The 16,788-nt window shown below is 41.9% G+C and overlaps 1 protein-coding gene across 1 annotated transcript in view; it reads left to right on the top strand.

Annotated features, from left to right (window-relative positions):
* AGXT2 (alanine--glyoxylate aminotransferase 2) overlaps nucleotides 1-16,788 on the top strand; it is a 134,744-nt gene that overhangs the window by 60,124 nt on the left and 57,832 nt on the right. The window contains exon 8 of the mRNA XM_030193027.1: nucleotides 15,182-15,282. Within this exon, the coding sequence (XP_030048887.1) occupies nucleotides 15,182-15,282 (101 nt within the window). The remainder of the gene's footprint in view (nucleotides 1-15,181; nucleotides 15,283-16,788) is intronic.

The following is a 16,788-nucleotide window of genomic DNA, read 5'->3' as shown; positions in this document are numbered from 1 at the left end:
GATGTTCCAAACCCACACATGCATTGTAGCTTTGTACAGAAAGCTTTTGATAAAGTTCCTCATGAGAGATTTCCTGAGAAAATTAAAGAGTCATGGGATAGGAGGCAAGGTTCTGGTGTGGATTAGGAATTGGTTATTGGCAGAATACAGAGGGTAGGGTTAAATGGTCGTTTCTCTCAAATGGAGGAGGGTGAACAGTGGAGTGCTGCTGGGATCTACTGGGACGGGTACTATTTAACATATATATAAATGATATGGAAATCGGAATGACCAGTGAGGTCATCAAATTTGCAGATGATAGAAAACGATTCAAGGTTGTTAGAACACGTGCGTACTGTAAAATATTGCAGGAAGACCTTAGGAAATTGGAAGACTGAGCATCCAAATGGTTAATGTGGATAAATACATGGTGATGCAAATTGAAAAGAATATCCGAATCATAGTTACCTGATGCTAGGGTCCACCTTGGGGGTCAGCGATCAAGAAAAAGATCTGGGTGTTGTTGTAGATAATACGCTGAATCTTCTGCTCAGTGTGCGGCGGTGGCAAAAAAAAAAGCAAATAGGATGCTAGGAATTATTAGGAAAGGGATGGTGAATAAGACTGAAAAACACTATAATGCCTTTGGATCACTCCATGGTGCATCTGCACCTTGAGTATTGTGTTCAGTTCTGGTCGCCATATCTCAGAAAAGATATAGCAGAATTAGAAAAGGTTCAAATAGAGCAACCAAAATGATAAAGGGGGTGGAACTCCTTTCGTATGAGGAAAGGCTAAAGAGGTTAGGGCTCTTCAGCTTGGAAAAGAGAAGGATGAGGGGGAGATATGATTGAGGTCTACAAAATCCTGAGTAATGTAGAACGAGTACAAATCAATTTTTTACTCATTCCAAAAGTAGAAAGACTAGGGGACACTCAAGGAAGTTACATGGAAATACTTTAAAAACAAATAGGAGGAAATATTTTTTTCACTCAATGAATAGTTAAGCTGTGGAACTCTTTGCCGGAGATGTGGTAACAGCGGTTAGCATATCTGGGTTTAAAAAAGGTTTGGACAAATTCCTGAAGAAAAAGTCCGTAGTCTGCTATTGAGGCAGACATAGGAAGCAACTGCTTGCCCTGGGATTTGTAGTATGGAGTGTTGCCACGATTTGGGTTTCTGCCAGGTACTTGTGACCTGGCTTGGCCACTGTTTGGAAAACAGGATACTGGGCTAGATAGACCATTGGTCTGACCCAGTATGGCTACTCTTATGTTCTTATGTTGGAAGCCAAACAGATACCATTAATCCTGAAGAAAGCACATTGTTGCCGAAACACAGGACTGTGTCAAGTCCAGTGTATCCATATTTTGACAGAGTCCAGTATATACATATTTTGACAGTAAAGATTTGATATTGATCCACCTCTGGAGTCCTATCCGTTTGGGTGACCTATGCCCCTTCCCTAGCGCACAGATAACACAGAATAAGTGCTCACACAGTAATTTTGTTTCAGCAGCTTTGTAAAAGGACCCCAAAGGGGGCAAGGATTAGATCTAGGATGTTTTCTGTTATGGCCCCTACCTGGTGGAATTCCTTGCCAGAAGAACTTAGGCAAGAAAATAATGAGAAACTGTTTAAAAAGAAATTGAAAACATGGCTCTTCTTGGATTAAAAGATGGCTACCATGACTAATCCGGTGCTTGTTTATGAATAATGTTATGTATGCTTTTATGTAAACTAGCTTGGTTGAATATTTTTATGTAAACTGCTTTGAATAAGTTGTTGTTTTGTTTGTTTTTTAGGTTGTTTTTTATGTAAACCTATCCCACATGAGCTCACAATATTCTATAAGCACTAACAGATGCTTACTGCTTGCTAAAAAGGCACTACCACGGGACAGGCTGAGGCATACTGTGGTAGTTCTGGGATTGGCACATACCAATCCCACACTAAAAAATATAAAATATTTTTTTAATGCAGGGGGAGTGTTTGGACACGGAGAGTAGGCATGCCCTGTGCTAATCAAGTAATTTATTTATTTATTACATTGCAGATAAATTGCTGTGCGTTGTCTGATTAATGCGGGATTAGCGCGGGAGCCCCTACCGCCTACAAAATAGGTGTCGGTAAGGACTCTAGTACTAATGGCCACACGCTAATTGGAAAATTAGCTTGTGGCCATTAATGGAAAAAAGAAATTGTAGTCATTTTACATCCACATTAAAAGTGGCGTCAGCGCAAGGGAAGCCCACGCAGTAAAACCAGAGTAGGCCACTTTTTAGCATGACTTAGTGAAAGGTCCTCATGGAACGGCATTTTCGAAAGGGACGTCCAAGTTTTGATTTGGACGTCCTCGCAAAACGTCCCGATCCAGGGGCGGGAAACCCGTATTTTCGAAACAAGATGGACGTCCATCTTTCGTTTCGAAAATACCATCAGGGACGTCCAAATCCTTAAATTTGGTCGTCCCTAGATTTGGTCGTCCGTAGACATGGACGTTTCTGATTTTCGGCGATAATCGAAACCAAGGACGTCCATCTCATAAATGACAAAATGCAAGCCATTTGGTCATGGGATGAGCCAGCATTTGTAGCGCACTGGTCCCCCTGACATGCCAGGACAACAACCGGGCACCCTAGGGGGCACTGCAGTGGACTTCCTAAATTGCTCCCTGGTACATAGCTCCCTTACCTTGTGTGCTGAGCCTCCCAAAACCCACTACCCACAACTGTACACCACTACTATAGCCCTTACGGGTGAAGGGGGGCACCTAGATGTGGGTACAGTGGGTTTCTGGTGGGTTTTGGAGGGCTCGCTGTTTCCTCTACAAATGTAACAGGTAGGGGGGAGATGGGGCTGGGTCCGCCTGTTTGAAGTGCACTGCACCCAGTAAAACTGCTCCAGGGACCAGCATAAGGCTGTCACGGACCTGAGTATGACATCTCAGGCTGGCATAGAGGCTGGCACAAAATATTTTTAATGATGTTTTTTGAGGGTGGCAGGTGGTTAGTGACCACTGGGGGAGTAACGGGAGGTCATCCCTGATTCTCTCCAGTGGTCATCTGGTCATTTTGGGCACCTTTTTGTGCCTTAGTCGTAAGAAAAACATCCAAGTGCTCGTCAGGGACGTCCTTGTTTCTTTCAATTATGGGTCGAGGACGTCCAAGTGTTAGGCATGCCCAAGTCCTGCCCTCGCTATGCCTCCAATATGCCCCCTTGAACTTTGGCCGTCCCTGCGACGAAGTGCAGTTGGGGACGTCCAAAATCGGCTTTCAGTTATACCGATTTGGATGTTTCTGTGAGAAGGACATCCGTCTTCCAATTTGTGTCGAAAGATAGGCGCCCTTCTCTTTTGAAAATAAGCCCGATAGTATACAATCTTCTAACAAACTTGGAGGAAAAAGACCTCAGTGGTAGTTCAGTTTATCATAACTAGATAAAATCTAACTAATATAGTCCAATCATCAGTCAAAAAACCTCTATACAAATCTTCAAAATGCACATTCTAGCTATAAGTTTTAACAGTACACTTTGATGACTATACTCATACAGAGCTTTTGTTAGAATCATCAGACATATTCAAACAGGGAACTTATCTTGCTACAGGCTCAACGGAGCTGCCTGTTTTGCTTAATAAGCTTCTTCAGGAGTAAGCCCCAACATGCTCGATTTATTTGGTGCAGCAAACATTAATTATGCCTTATCAAAGACAAATTTACTTCCCATCATTTTCTGACTGATGATTGGACTATGTGAGGTAAAATCTATCTCAGTTTTGAGAAACTGAACTACCACTGAGGTCTTTCTCCTACCAACGCCTATGTTTACTAAGGTGCGCTATGGGCGCATTAGCATTTTTAATGCGTGTAAATAGTTTACGCACGTTAAATGCTAACGTGCCCATAGAAATGTATAGGTGTGTTAGCGTTTAATGCGCCTTAAATTTAAGGGTGCGTTAGAAACACCAACGCACCTTAGTAAACATACCAGTTTGTTAGAAGATTGTATACTATATTTAATATTGTGATCTCACGTGAGATTGTTTTGTTAAATATTTTGTTGAGCTCTTCTTCCATCTTGTGTGCACTGTTCCCTTTAAGCTGAGCGAGTGTCCTCCAAATGCATTGCTACCAGTAGGGGGGGGGGGGGGGGCTTCAATATTGTGTTTTCAGTCTTTAAGGACAGGCAGGTTCCCTGGAGTCCTGCAGAACTTGCCTGTCCTTCACTATTGAAAATGCAATAGTGAAACAGCACCCCCCTCCCCCACTGTCAGGACTATAGATGAAGGACCCCCACTCAGCTTAGAGGAAACAGTGCTTGAGTGGGGTACGTTTGTTATGTAAACCACATTGCACGAATATTTGGGGGTTTGTAAGTGGTATATAGGTTTTTATTAAAGATAAAGATAAATAAATAAGACCACGCTGAATGTTCTACTCTGTCTTTTTACACAGAGGAGGCTATCATGGATCCAGTCCTTACACTCTGGGTCTGACTGCCGTGGGACTTTACAAGTATGCCATTGCCAACAGCTTTGGCTGTCACGCAGTAAGAATTTTTTTTTCCATTTCTACACAAAGACGGGAATTTGATAAACTGGGAGGTTTCAGTAAAATCAATATAGCAACTTTCTACAGTTATTAGAGTGTTGAAAGGTATTCTAGAATCCACATATGAAAAAAGATGTGGAGAAAATAAGACCTCAGTAAGACTGGCCGGGAGGTGTGGCCGAAGGGAGGTGTGGCCGGTCTTACTGAGGTCTTTTTTTTTCCACATCTTTTTTCATATAAGCGGGTCCTAGAATACCTTTCAACACTCTAATAACTGTAGAAAGTTGCTATATTGATTTGAGTTATATTCTACATATTCCAAGGTGATTCAGGTTTCAGTAAAACCCATCATATTATTAGGATTAGCATTATTCATTCTAGTTTTGTTTAATGACTGGACAGATATTATTGCTTGAATGTTTGAAAATGTTCTAGCACTCTTTCTGTCATATTGCCAGTTCTTCTCCATGTCCCATGCAGATGTTATCTCTTCTCTCAGTGTGTGAGGGGACATTATCAGGAAGCGCATAACATGACTACATCACGGACAGCTGCTGTGCAGACTCAAGAAGGGGGATTGTGTATACACAGATATTACCATACTCAAAGGCACAAACTTTTATAACAAAAACTACAAAAATATACAAACTATTTTGTGACATAAAAAAGGTAATGAGAAATAATGTCAAAAGAGGAAGCAGTGGAATCAAAGCAGCCATGCTGTTGTTCTGAATAATCCCTCCATTTATGTATTTATGTGTTTGTTTGTTTGTTTGTTTATTTTTATTAAAACAATAATGTGCTTGGCGCTGATAATACTCACATAATTAGAGCGGTAATAGAATCACCAACTAAGGGGCCCTTTTACTAAGCTGTGGTAGTGCTACCGAGCGGGTAGCATGCGCCAAACTGACCCTACCGCTGGGATAGCATGGGCGCCCAGCAATAGTTCTGAAGTTGGTACACGCAGTTTCCCACAGCAGAAATTAATTTTCTATTTTCTACCATGGAGGGCGTTCCTGGCGGTAATTGGCAGCACGTCCACATTGCCGTGCACTGCCTGATTGCCGCATGAGTAGCGTGTGAGCCCTTACCGCTTTCTAACTAGGTGGCAGTAAGGGCTCAGACAGTAAATAGTCGTGCGCGCTAATTTTAATATTAGTGCATGGCTATTTACTGCCCCATTTTAAAAAAGGCCTTTTTCTCGCCACGGTAAAAAATGGCCCAGCACACGCCAATTTCATGCGCCAGAACTAGCACAGGCCACTTTTTACTGCGGCTTAGTAAAAGGACCCCTAAATGATCCAAACCTCAGTGATAACTCGTTTCACATGAACACCACAGGCTCATGATTCACCTAAAACGTCATCGGTTTGGCAGTCATTAAAGTCCACTGTTTAATTTACTCAAAAAAGCTATTCACTATTTAAATTATGTCACTTTTTTTTTATTGATTTTTTTTCTTATATATCAATCAAAAACTTAAAAACTACTGTTAAGTATACTTATCTTAGCTCAGTAGTTGATAAGTATGCAGAGGACTATACAGCCATGATGCTACTGGGCTAAGATAAGTGTACTTACAGTAGTTTTTAAGTTTTTGGTTGATATAAAAGAAAAAAAAATCAATAAAAAAAGTGGCATAATTTAAATAGTGCATATGTATTTTGAGTGAATTAAACAGTGGACTTTAATGATTGCCAAACAGATGACTATTTAAGTGAATCACGAGTCTGTGGTGTTCGTGTGAAATGAGTCACTACTGAGGTTTGATCAATTAGTTAGTGATTCTATTACCGCTCTACTTATTTGAGTATTATCAGCGCCAAGCACATTATTGTTTTAGTAACTCATAAGCTCTCACTGTTTATTTGGACCTTTAAAAGTTTGTTTATTTTTATTGCATGATCACTTATATCCCATCAGTTCAGGCAGGTTTGTATTTAGTATTGATGCCTTTCAACAGCTCTTGCCTTGTGAGACTTTATTGGTCTTTTAATCTGGCTGTCTTTCTTTATATATTCCAAATCATCTGTATCCAGAGCTGCCATCCACCTCTATGAGTCTATATATAGTGACCTAGTTAGGGTCCTCCTATTTGTACAGCCTAAATCCATTTCCACCCATCTATCCTAGTGACTGTCTTCAGTACCTATCTGTTGTCTATTCATAAACTATTGTTTTTATTGGTTTTCTTTTTTTTAAATAAAAGGTGGTTTAGCAAATATCGAATAAATGAAACTAGTCTTGCTAATTTTAAATCATGTACCAAAATCTATTTTTCCTTTCTTAGCTCTGGCAGCTGCAGTGCACCATCAGCAAGGAAGGAACAATTTTAACTTATCACTAGTCCGATTCTTCACCTTCCGCTTTGAGAACAGCATTCTCTGCTTTTGGGTCAGCAATCTGCTGCCCAGTACCCTTAAGGAAAGCATCTTCTAATTCAGAAATCTATTTCCACTGTTCTGCTGAGCTACAGCATTCTCTGCTTTTAGAGGCTCATTTGTTAGCAGGTTGCTTAAGTTGGAAGTCAAGTAGGCACCTATTTTGGGGCTATTTTATAAAGATGTGTGAAGAGACATTTGATGTGTCTGGCTTTTTCTGCTTATGTTGCTTAAATATATGGCTGATGTTTTGAACTTTTTGCTTTTCTGTTTTTGGATTTTGATGTTTGTTAAATTTTTTGTGTGGTATGTTTTATGTATTTTTATGAGTGTATATTGTACCTCGCCCTGGATAAGGGTGTTATAAATAATAAATCTAAATCCAAGGGCAGTTCTGTAACTGGGCACTTGTATTTACATGCCACTTATGTATGCAAACATACAGAATGCCTGCACTTTTGAAGGTAAGTGTACACTGAGGCACCTAAGTGACAACTAAGCACTATTCCGTAAGGATTGTGAGTTTAAGAGGCATAGCATGTAAATGCAAGGGGGCATTCACATAGAAACATGACAGCAGGTAAAGGCCATCCCCTTGATTCTATAAAGGTTGGAAAACATTGTGCGTGCAAATTTAGGCGCGGTCCCGATTTACACTTGCAGTTTAATAGAATAACAAGCCAATAAGTGCCAATAATTGACTTTTTAACAAGCAATTATTGGCACTAATTAGATTTAATTGGGGATTACATACGTAAGTTTAGGCACAGGATCTGCACCTAAAACTTAAGCTCTGCCCAAAAAAAGGGGTGTGGAAATGGGAGGGTCATAAACGTTTTGGGGGCGATCGGGGCAGCTTATCATATAAGAAAATTGATGGCAATCAAGCAGGGCTATATAGACCTGTTTAACAAAGTAAATACAATTTTTGTATGTTTCTTATGTCTTGGGGCTTGTGTTGCTGTTTCTGTGCTGTCTGTGATTTAGTGTTATGTATGCCAAGTAATGTCCTAATTCAGATGTGTTCTCAAGTCAAGCTGACTTCTGGTGACCGCACAGTAAGGGGTCCAGCAGTGTAGGCGCCTATGAGTGCCCAACGCGTGTCAGTTTGGAGTTACCATCCAGCTACCACGTGGACCATATGGTAATTTCATTTTTGACGCGCATCCGCTACGCGAGCCAGAAAATGCATTTTATTTTCTGGCGCGCAGCAAAAATCAGGCAGTAACTCCATCTTGACGCGCATAGGTGATTACCACATGGTTAATGCGAGAGACCTTGCCGCTAAATCAATGGCTAACGTTAAGGTCCCAGACCCTAAATGGACACCGCACACCAATTTTTATTTTGCCGCACGTCCATTTTCGGCAAAATTTTTTAAAAGGCTTTTTTTTTTACAGATGCGCTGAAAATGGATATGTGCGCAACTACAACACGTGCCTACACTATCGCAGCCCATTTTTCAACACACCTTTGTAAAAGGACCCCTAACTGCCCCTCTTTTCTTCATGGTTTTCTTGGCTTACATGTCATGAGACATGTAGGGTTAAGTGACTTGCTCAAGGACACAAGGAGCTGTGATGGGACTTGAACCTTGGCCTCGTGGTTTCCAGCCAGCTTTTCTAACAATTAGGCCACTCCTCCACTCTGCCAAGTAATATATATGGGTGTTTAATTGTTAGCTGTTGTGTTGTGTGTACTGGAGTTTTACAAAAAAAGTCACTGGTGCAGTTGTTGCTGCTGCTGCAATCAAATAAGCACTTCTTTGACAGCCTGTATTTTACCCATTGCACTTAAGATGTTATGATTTACAGACAATATGTCCGGATGTATACCGTGGAATATGGGGAGGAAGTCACTGTCGAGATTCTCCTGTGCAAACTACTCGGAAATGCTGCTGTTCTCCAGGTTTGTTAAGTGATAAAAGGTTCAGTTCCAGGTGCCTGAGCAGGATGCCATGAAGCATGCCTGATATGGCAAGCTGAAGAAACTGTCACTGAAAATGTTACATTCCAATTCCCCAAAGAATATTAAGAACCCCGTTCTGGGTACATTACTAGCTCAGGCCCCAGAAAGACAGCAGGACAGCTACTAACAGGATAGTAAATCAGAAGTTGTCAGACCTTTCCTGGACACCCCAAAGCCAGTCAAGATTTCAAGATATCCCCAATGAATAGGGATGAGATGTATTTGCATATATAGGGAAAGGGGATGGGACTTAATATACTGCCTTTCTGTGGTTTTTCCAACTACATTCAAGGTGGTTTACATATTATATACAGGTACTTATTTGTACCTGGGACAATGGAAGGTTAAGTGACTTGGCCAGAGTCACAAGGAGCTGCAGTGGGAATTGAACCCAGTTCCCCAGGATCAAAATCTGCTGCACTAACCACTAGGCTATTCCTCCAACTCCAGCTCACTCCGTAATGCTCATTGTAGGGTTTGGCCATCTAACTCTGTGCTAACAGAGATGTTTATAGGACCTAATACTTTTAAAGCAAACTGGTTCTGATTAAATGTCAGACAAAAGAAATGTACTACTATGCTTGAAATCACAGAAGGGGCTATGCTCATAGTCACATAGTAAATGACTCCAGATAAAGGCCAACATAGCCCCTCCAGTCTGCCCAAAAGGTAATTAAGGTTGTAAGAGGCACGTCATGCAGGTGACACCACTATGCCTGTTTAAACTAATGCTTGATTTCTTTCCTTTTGCCGTTTAGGAATCCTTTATATTTATCCCACTCCTTTTTTTGAAGGCCATCATCATTTTTGTATCTGCCACCTCCTCCAGGAGGACATTCCAGGCGTCCATCTTTAAAAATGTATATCATGATATTGCTTTGGAGTCTGCTTCCATGCAGTTTTGTATCATGTCCTCTATTTCTACAGCTTCTCCTCCTTTGCAAAAGGTTCATTTGTTCATCAATGCCTTTTAAGTGCCATATCTCTCCTGTTCTTGCTTTCTTCTAAGGCAGGAGTTCCTAGTCCTCGAGACACACTCACCAGTAAGGTTTTCAGGTTACCCACAATGAGTATTAATGAGATAAATTGCATTCACTGCCTCCATTTTATGCAAATCTATCTTACGCATATTCATTGAACCAACCTACTCCAATGAGATTCCTAAATTTTCACTCTAGTTACTACAATTTAATATCTCTTCTTATAAAGTATCTACAAGATATAAATATTAATTCTTTTATTAGTATCAAAAAGTTTTTTAAAACATTAAAGTTTTTTTTCACAGTAATGCTACAATGCATTTTACCCGGTTCTCCTACTTTCCCTAGCCTTCATATCCACAATTCTAACATACCTTCTTACAAACTCCTCCCCATTCTTACTATTCACCTTAACTCACACAAACTACTTGAAGAAATACAGAAACATCCCCTACACATAATACTGTTTGTTATATCACAACAAAGTTCTTAAATACATTTGTTTTTTTGCTATTTTTCCTCTGTGGCTGCTTGCTGTTATTAAAGAACAGTCTTCAGGTTAAAATGTTTTTTATTGAAATAACCATATGCTTGAGCATAAAGTTTCTCTTGTTGAAATGCCAATATACTTGCTCCAGTAAGCTAAATGCTGATCTTAAAGCCACTTTTCTTTTCACATCATTGTGGTATAGAAATTATAATTTTCCACTGCTTATCACTTTTTCATTCGACCTCCTCTGTACTCTTCAATAGTATTTTATGAGTAATTGATTCCTCGTTCAAACCTGTGATTATTTTCTTTCTCTCCACTGCTTGTGAACATTCTGTTTTGCTCCCATGATATAAATGGGTTTGACTCGTTCATATCATGGGAGCAAAACAGAAAGAAAATAATCACAGGTTTGAACGAGGAATCAATTACTCATAAAATACTATTGAAGAGTACAGAGGAGGTCGAATGAAAAAGTGATAAGCAGTGGAAAATTATAATTTCTATACCACAATGATGTGAAAAGAAAAGTGGCTTTAAGATCAGCATTTAGCTTACTGGAGCAAGTATATTGGCATTTCAACAAGAGAAACTTTATGCTCAAGCATATGGTTATTTCAATAAAAAAACATTTGAAGACTTTTCTTGAACAACAGCAAGCAGCCACAGAGGAAAAATAGCAAAAAACGAATTTATTTAAGAACTTTGTTGTGATATAACAAACAGTATTATGTGTAGGGGATATTTCTGTATTTCTTCAAGTAGTTTGTGTGAGTTAAGGTGAATAGTATGAATGGGGAGGAGTATGTAAGAAGGTATGTTAGAATTGTGGATATGAAGGGTAGGGAAAGTAGGAGAACCGGGTAAAATGCATTGTAGCATTACTGTGAAAAAAAACTTTAATGTTTAAAAATACATTTTTTTGCTACTAATAAAAGAATTAATATTTATATCTTGTAGTGACTTTATAAAAAGAGATGCATATTCATTGGAGATATCCTGAAAACCTGACTGGCTAGGTGTGTCCTGGGTTGAGAACCCCTGCTGTAAGGTATACATATTTAGATCCTGACGTCTCTTCTGATAAAGATCTTGTACTATTTTGGTTACTTTCCTCTATCCTGTTTATATCCTTACTAAGTTAGGGCCTCCAAACACTGACACAACATTCCAGGTGAGGCCTCACTAATGACCTACCAATACAGGAGCTTTATGTGATAAAGCCTTTTGCCTCTCTTCCCTTCTTTTATTTATATTTTGCTCACACCTTTTTCAGTAGTACCTCAAGGTGACTTACATTCAGGTATACTGGGTATTTCTCTGCCCCTGGAGGGCTCAACATCTGATTTTGTACCTGAGGCAATTGAGGGTTAAGTGACTTGCCCAAGATCACAAGGAGTAGCAGTGGGACTGGAACCAGCCACCTCTGGATGTCAAGACTGGTGCTCTAACCACTAGGTTACTCCTCCTTCTGCTGGTTATGGCCCTTTCTATGCAGCCTATCATCCTTTTGGCTTTAGGCACCACCTTGCAACATTGTTTTGCAATCTTGAGATCTTCAGAATGAGGTCTGTCTCCTGGTCCATGCAAAGCATACAGTTCATTTGGAATCTGCACTCCAAATTCATCGTTCTGTGCTTCTTTATGTTACAAATAAACTGCCAAGCATATGACTAGTCTTCTAGTTACTATAGATCACTTCTCATTTTGTCTACTCCCTAAGGAGTGCCCCAGTCTTTTAGAGATTTTTGTGTTATCCACAAAAAGGCAAATCTTTTTTCCTTCCAACTCTTTCACAATATCCAAATAGTGCCAGGACATGCTGTCAGAATTTTCAGCTGTACCATAGGCACCCAGTATAGGAGGCTTGGGGCTACTAGGCCTTCACGGACAGAAGCAGGACCTGCCCCTGTTTTATTACTCCTCTTTCCTTCCCCTTTAGCTCAGGCTCTGATGGGCCTCTGGATGGTGTTCCTCATTTGTACTCTCCTCTACATCCTTCTTAGCTGGTCTTCCCCTAGGAAAGGAAAGATAAGGCTCCTTCCTTGTTCTTAGAACTTGTATTTCCCTCCAAATGTTCATAGTCTACAGGGCTGCCAAGAGACCAAGCCAGGCCTGGGACAAACAATCTTGAGGGTCTCCCCTCCCCGGCCCCCCACCTAGCAGTAGCTTATTGCTCACTTAGTCTGTCTCCTGCAGGGGCATAGCCAGACCTTGTGGTGGGAGGGGGCCAGAGCCCGAGATGGGGGGGCACATTCTAGTCTGCTGCCTTGCCACCGCCCCATCACCTTGCTGCTCCCCACGCTGCCCTGCCGCATCCCACAGCAGCAAATACCTTTGCTGGCGGGGGTCCCCAACCCCCGCCAGCAGAAGCCTTCTCTAGAGCTGGGTTCTGGCGCCGTCGCATTCCCTACTCTGCTCTCTCTTCCTCCTCACATCTTGCATGCTCTGTTTCACTTAAAGAAGCATGCAGGACATGAGGAGGAGAAGAGAGTAGGGCAGGCAACGTAGCGATGCCGGAGACCGGCGCTGAACAAGGCTTCAGCTGGCGGGGGTTGGGGACTCCCACCAGCAAAATCAGGGGCCTGGATGAAATTTGAAGGGGGGGCCCAGGCCCCCATGGCCCCACGTAGCTACGCCACTGCTCCTGCCCTTGTGTGCTGGGAAATAGGAAGTGCTTCACATAGGAGGCGGATCGTAGCCAGCAAAGCAGAGTTAATGCAATAACGCAACAACAGGAGCAGGAGTCCAATCCAGCCTTCTGTGCCTGCCACTGGAAGCCTGAAGAAAGTTGCTTTTCTATTGCTGATGCAGGTCCTGCTTGGAGGCTGGGCCTGGGCCTGGAGGAATCTTGTCCCCCTCTTGGCGGCCCTGATAGTCTAATACTATTGGATCCAAATCTCTGACTGTACCTCCTACTGTTTTACTGTGATTGGCACCTGTTTTTTGAAGTAGGGGTCAGAATGTTCTGTCTGCAACTGCATTGGCAAAGCATTGTGGCAGCCTGCTGCATGGGAATTTAGTGGGGAAGGGGGGGGGGGGGGTTGAAACAATTTATGGTTGCTCCTGCCTCAGCCACTTCCCAGTTGTTTCATCTGAGACAAATCACTGCCTCAGAACTTCCATTCCTATATCTAGAAACTGCTAAAGAAAGCACTCTTATGCTGATACCTGCTGGCTAGTGTAGTGCTTATTAGAAAACTAGTAAAAGGCCCGTTTCTGGAGCAAATGAAGCGGGCGCTAGCAAGGTTTTCCTCCTCAACACCCCCCCTTCCTCCGTCCCTCCCTCCCTACCCACCCGTTCGTCGTTCTGAAGCCACTGACGCCATTGCTCCGCCCTCGATGCGTGACACCATTGCTCCGCCCTCGACGTCATCACGTTTGACGCGAGGGCGGGGCCCAGAGACTTGGTGCTTTCGGTGGCTTCACCACCACGAACCCTTCATGAAGGAAGTGACGTCAGTGTCCTCAGAACGTTGAGGGTGAGTTTTATTATATAGGAAAGGCTTTCACAAGAAAAAATAAAACTTTTGGCAGTTTTACATGCAAGAAGCATGTTTCACCATACCTACTATTACACAGCCATTTAATAATATCTTAGAGGAGATTTGCAAGTCCAGTAGTTCTTTAGGGCTTTTGCTGTGCTTGTCCCTGGATATGCAGTGCTGCTGCCCCAGTTTCTTGTGTGCTCCTCAACAGTTAAACTGGCATTGTTTCATTGCTCTTACCATATCAGGCCACAAGACAAGAGAGAAATCAAGTGATGTGAGGAAAATCAGGTCAACTCCTGGTGTCTGGAGTAGTTCAACTAACATGCCAGGTGTTAGAAGAGGAGAACCTGAGACAGGAAGAATAAATACCTAGAGGATGGGAAAGGTGAATCTATAACATGGTAGTTAGTTTTCTTGGCAGTTTTGTTCCACACTTTGTTCAGTCATAATCTCTTTTTTTTGAGCACGGAGTCTTATTTCCAAATCTGTTCCAAAACACTCATAGCAGGCCACTGGGAACCTCAAAATCATTTTTTAAATGCCTATTACCATAGCCCCTCCAGCCACCAGGGCCTATCCGATGGGGGACTAGCAGGGCAATTTTGTCTGGGCCTCAAACAAAAAAAGAGGTCTCTGTTTGGGGAAAAAAATGTTTGTTTATTTATTTATTTAACTGAACTCAAAATTAATTTAGCTACTGGGTTTTTTTCTACAATTAAAAATATGCATCCCTTGCTTTTTTGTTTTGTTTTTAATTATGAGTTCTTTCCTAATTTGCATTGGCCTGAGCCTCTGTGATTCACTGAAAAGCCCTGCCAGCCACAATCTGACAAATAGACTTTGAAATCCATTAGCAGATATAAATTGTGCAAAAAAAGTAAAAAACATTTGAACTCATTTCCCAGCACTAGAGAATCCTCTGCAATCTCTCCATACTTAAAAGAAGTCACCAAAGGACCCACAGTTTTTCCAGCACTCTTTGGAGAGAGATTTGCTCATGTAACCTGGCAAGATGCTTGCTCTGCACACGACCTTCTATGATATTTTTAAATTAATGTTACCACTGGCATACCCAAGAAGAGTTCCATGCAGTCTCACTTTCCAGAGAAATCACAGGCTCACTTTTTCCATATGTGAGTTATCATTAAATAGAACATTTTCCTCAGGGCAGCATATTATCTGTATGTTAGTCCAGGACTTCTCCCATCTATAGCTAAGTTTCTATATGGTAGGTTTTTAAAATAATAGTAGTAACTGTAATGAAATTAGTGTAGTAACCTTTTCTGGTTTTGTTTTACATTTTTAAAATAGCAATATTTATGTTTTCTAACTACAGACTGTTGTGAAGCAAAAGACAGGTACATCGAGCAGTTAAAAGAAATGCTAAACACCTGTGTGCCAAGACGGATAGCGGGATTCATTGCTGAGTCTATTCAGGTGAGAATAATGTTGACTGCTTGTTACCTGTCAGTAGCAGCATAGTCAGAAGCCGATTTCTGGATAGGAAGTGATGTGGAATGGGTGGGTCCATTCATTGCATACAAAAAGAGAAGTCCAAATCTCCCGTGAAGACAAAACAAAACACAAAAAAGGCGGAAGACAACCCAAAACAGACCAAAAACAAGGGAGTTAGAGCGCCAAAAAGGTTTAATAGGACCCTACATGGTCCGTGTTTCGGCCAGCAGGCCTTCCTCAGGGGTCCTGAATCTGATGTTTACAGGTATTCCTCCAAGATATTCATGAAACAAAACTTAAGGCCGAATGCTTTTGAGAACTATTTGATGAAGGCAAATCCTCAACAAAGGGAGGTCTTTAGAAAGACCGTTGTGAAGGTGAGCTTGCTTCGTTGTCTCCTCTGACACAACACTTGTATAGAATGCTGCAATAAGCAAATGTATTAGGAAGAGCTCATTAGTATTAAAATGAGCATTCCGAGCGAAGCACAGACATTTCCAAGTGATACACAAAAAGGACCGTCTAACTTTAATGTGCAATATTTTCCGTCAGATCTGGCACTGTCGTGAGAGATACTTCTGGGAGGAGCAGTCTGCTTGCATTTTTCAATAGCAAAACTTGTCAAAAGCAGAGAACAGCTTTAGGGGCAGAAAAAAGGCTGGGGGGGGGGGGGCTTTCAGCAAGGAGGAGAATTTTTTTCAATAGCAAGCAGTGTCAGAGAGCAGAGAACAGCTTAGCAGTGGAGAAATAAGCAGACAGCCAATTGACTGGGGAAAGCCCCTGTGATGTCAGCTATGATGTCAGCTGGGGGGGCAGAGAAACAAGCAGACAGCCAATCGGATGGGGAAAGCCCCTATGATGTCAGCTGGGGGGGAACTTTCAGCTAGGAGGAGATTCCCAAGGAAAATCATTGGGGGCAGAGAGAAGGCAAGTAAGCTGCAGGAGGAAGGTGGAGCCACCATCAGAGCACTGCAAGTGAAAGGACACAGGGGGACAGTGGAGCCAGCAAGTACTGCAGGTGAAAGGAAAGAGTACACCAGTTCAAGCACATGGGCAGAACAGGGACACTTACCAAGAGACTGTTCTGTGCATATGCTACGCGCTTTCTCTAATGAGCTGCTTGCTAAAATTGTGTGCAGCTTATTTGCATGCGATTTGCTTTGCGCATTGCTTGCTGTTTTCAAATCGGTACATTCTACTGAGGGTCTACACGCACATGGTTTTTAACAGGGACTTTTGTGCAACAGGCCCTCAGTACCTTGGTGATGGGGATCCCCAAGCTCTGCCAGCTGAAGACATTATCAGAACACTGTGGCAGTCAGCAGCCGCACTCTCAGCCACCGATGCCAGTACCCTGTTCATGCTCAGTTCTTGCACATAAACTGAGCATATGTGAGAACTGAACACCAGCATCGGTGGCTGGGAGCATGACCACTGGTTGCCACAGTGTTATGATGGCCCAGAGATTCCTGGCTGAGAATGTCTTTA

The sequence above is a fragment of the Microcaecilia unicolor genome, chromosome 2 (assembly GCF_901765095.1).
Source record: "Microcaecilia unicolor chromosome 2, aMicUni1.1, whole genome shotgun sequence".
Taxonomy (NCBI): domain Eukaryota; kingdom Metazoa; phylum Chordata; class Amphibia; order Gymnophiona; family Siphonopidae; genus Microcaecilia; species Microcaecilia unicolor.
Note: the sequence above shows the minus strand (reverse complement) of the source record. Positions and strands in the feature narration are given on the sequence as shown.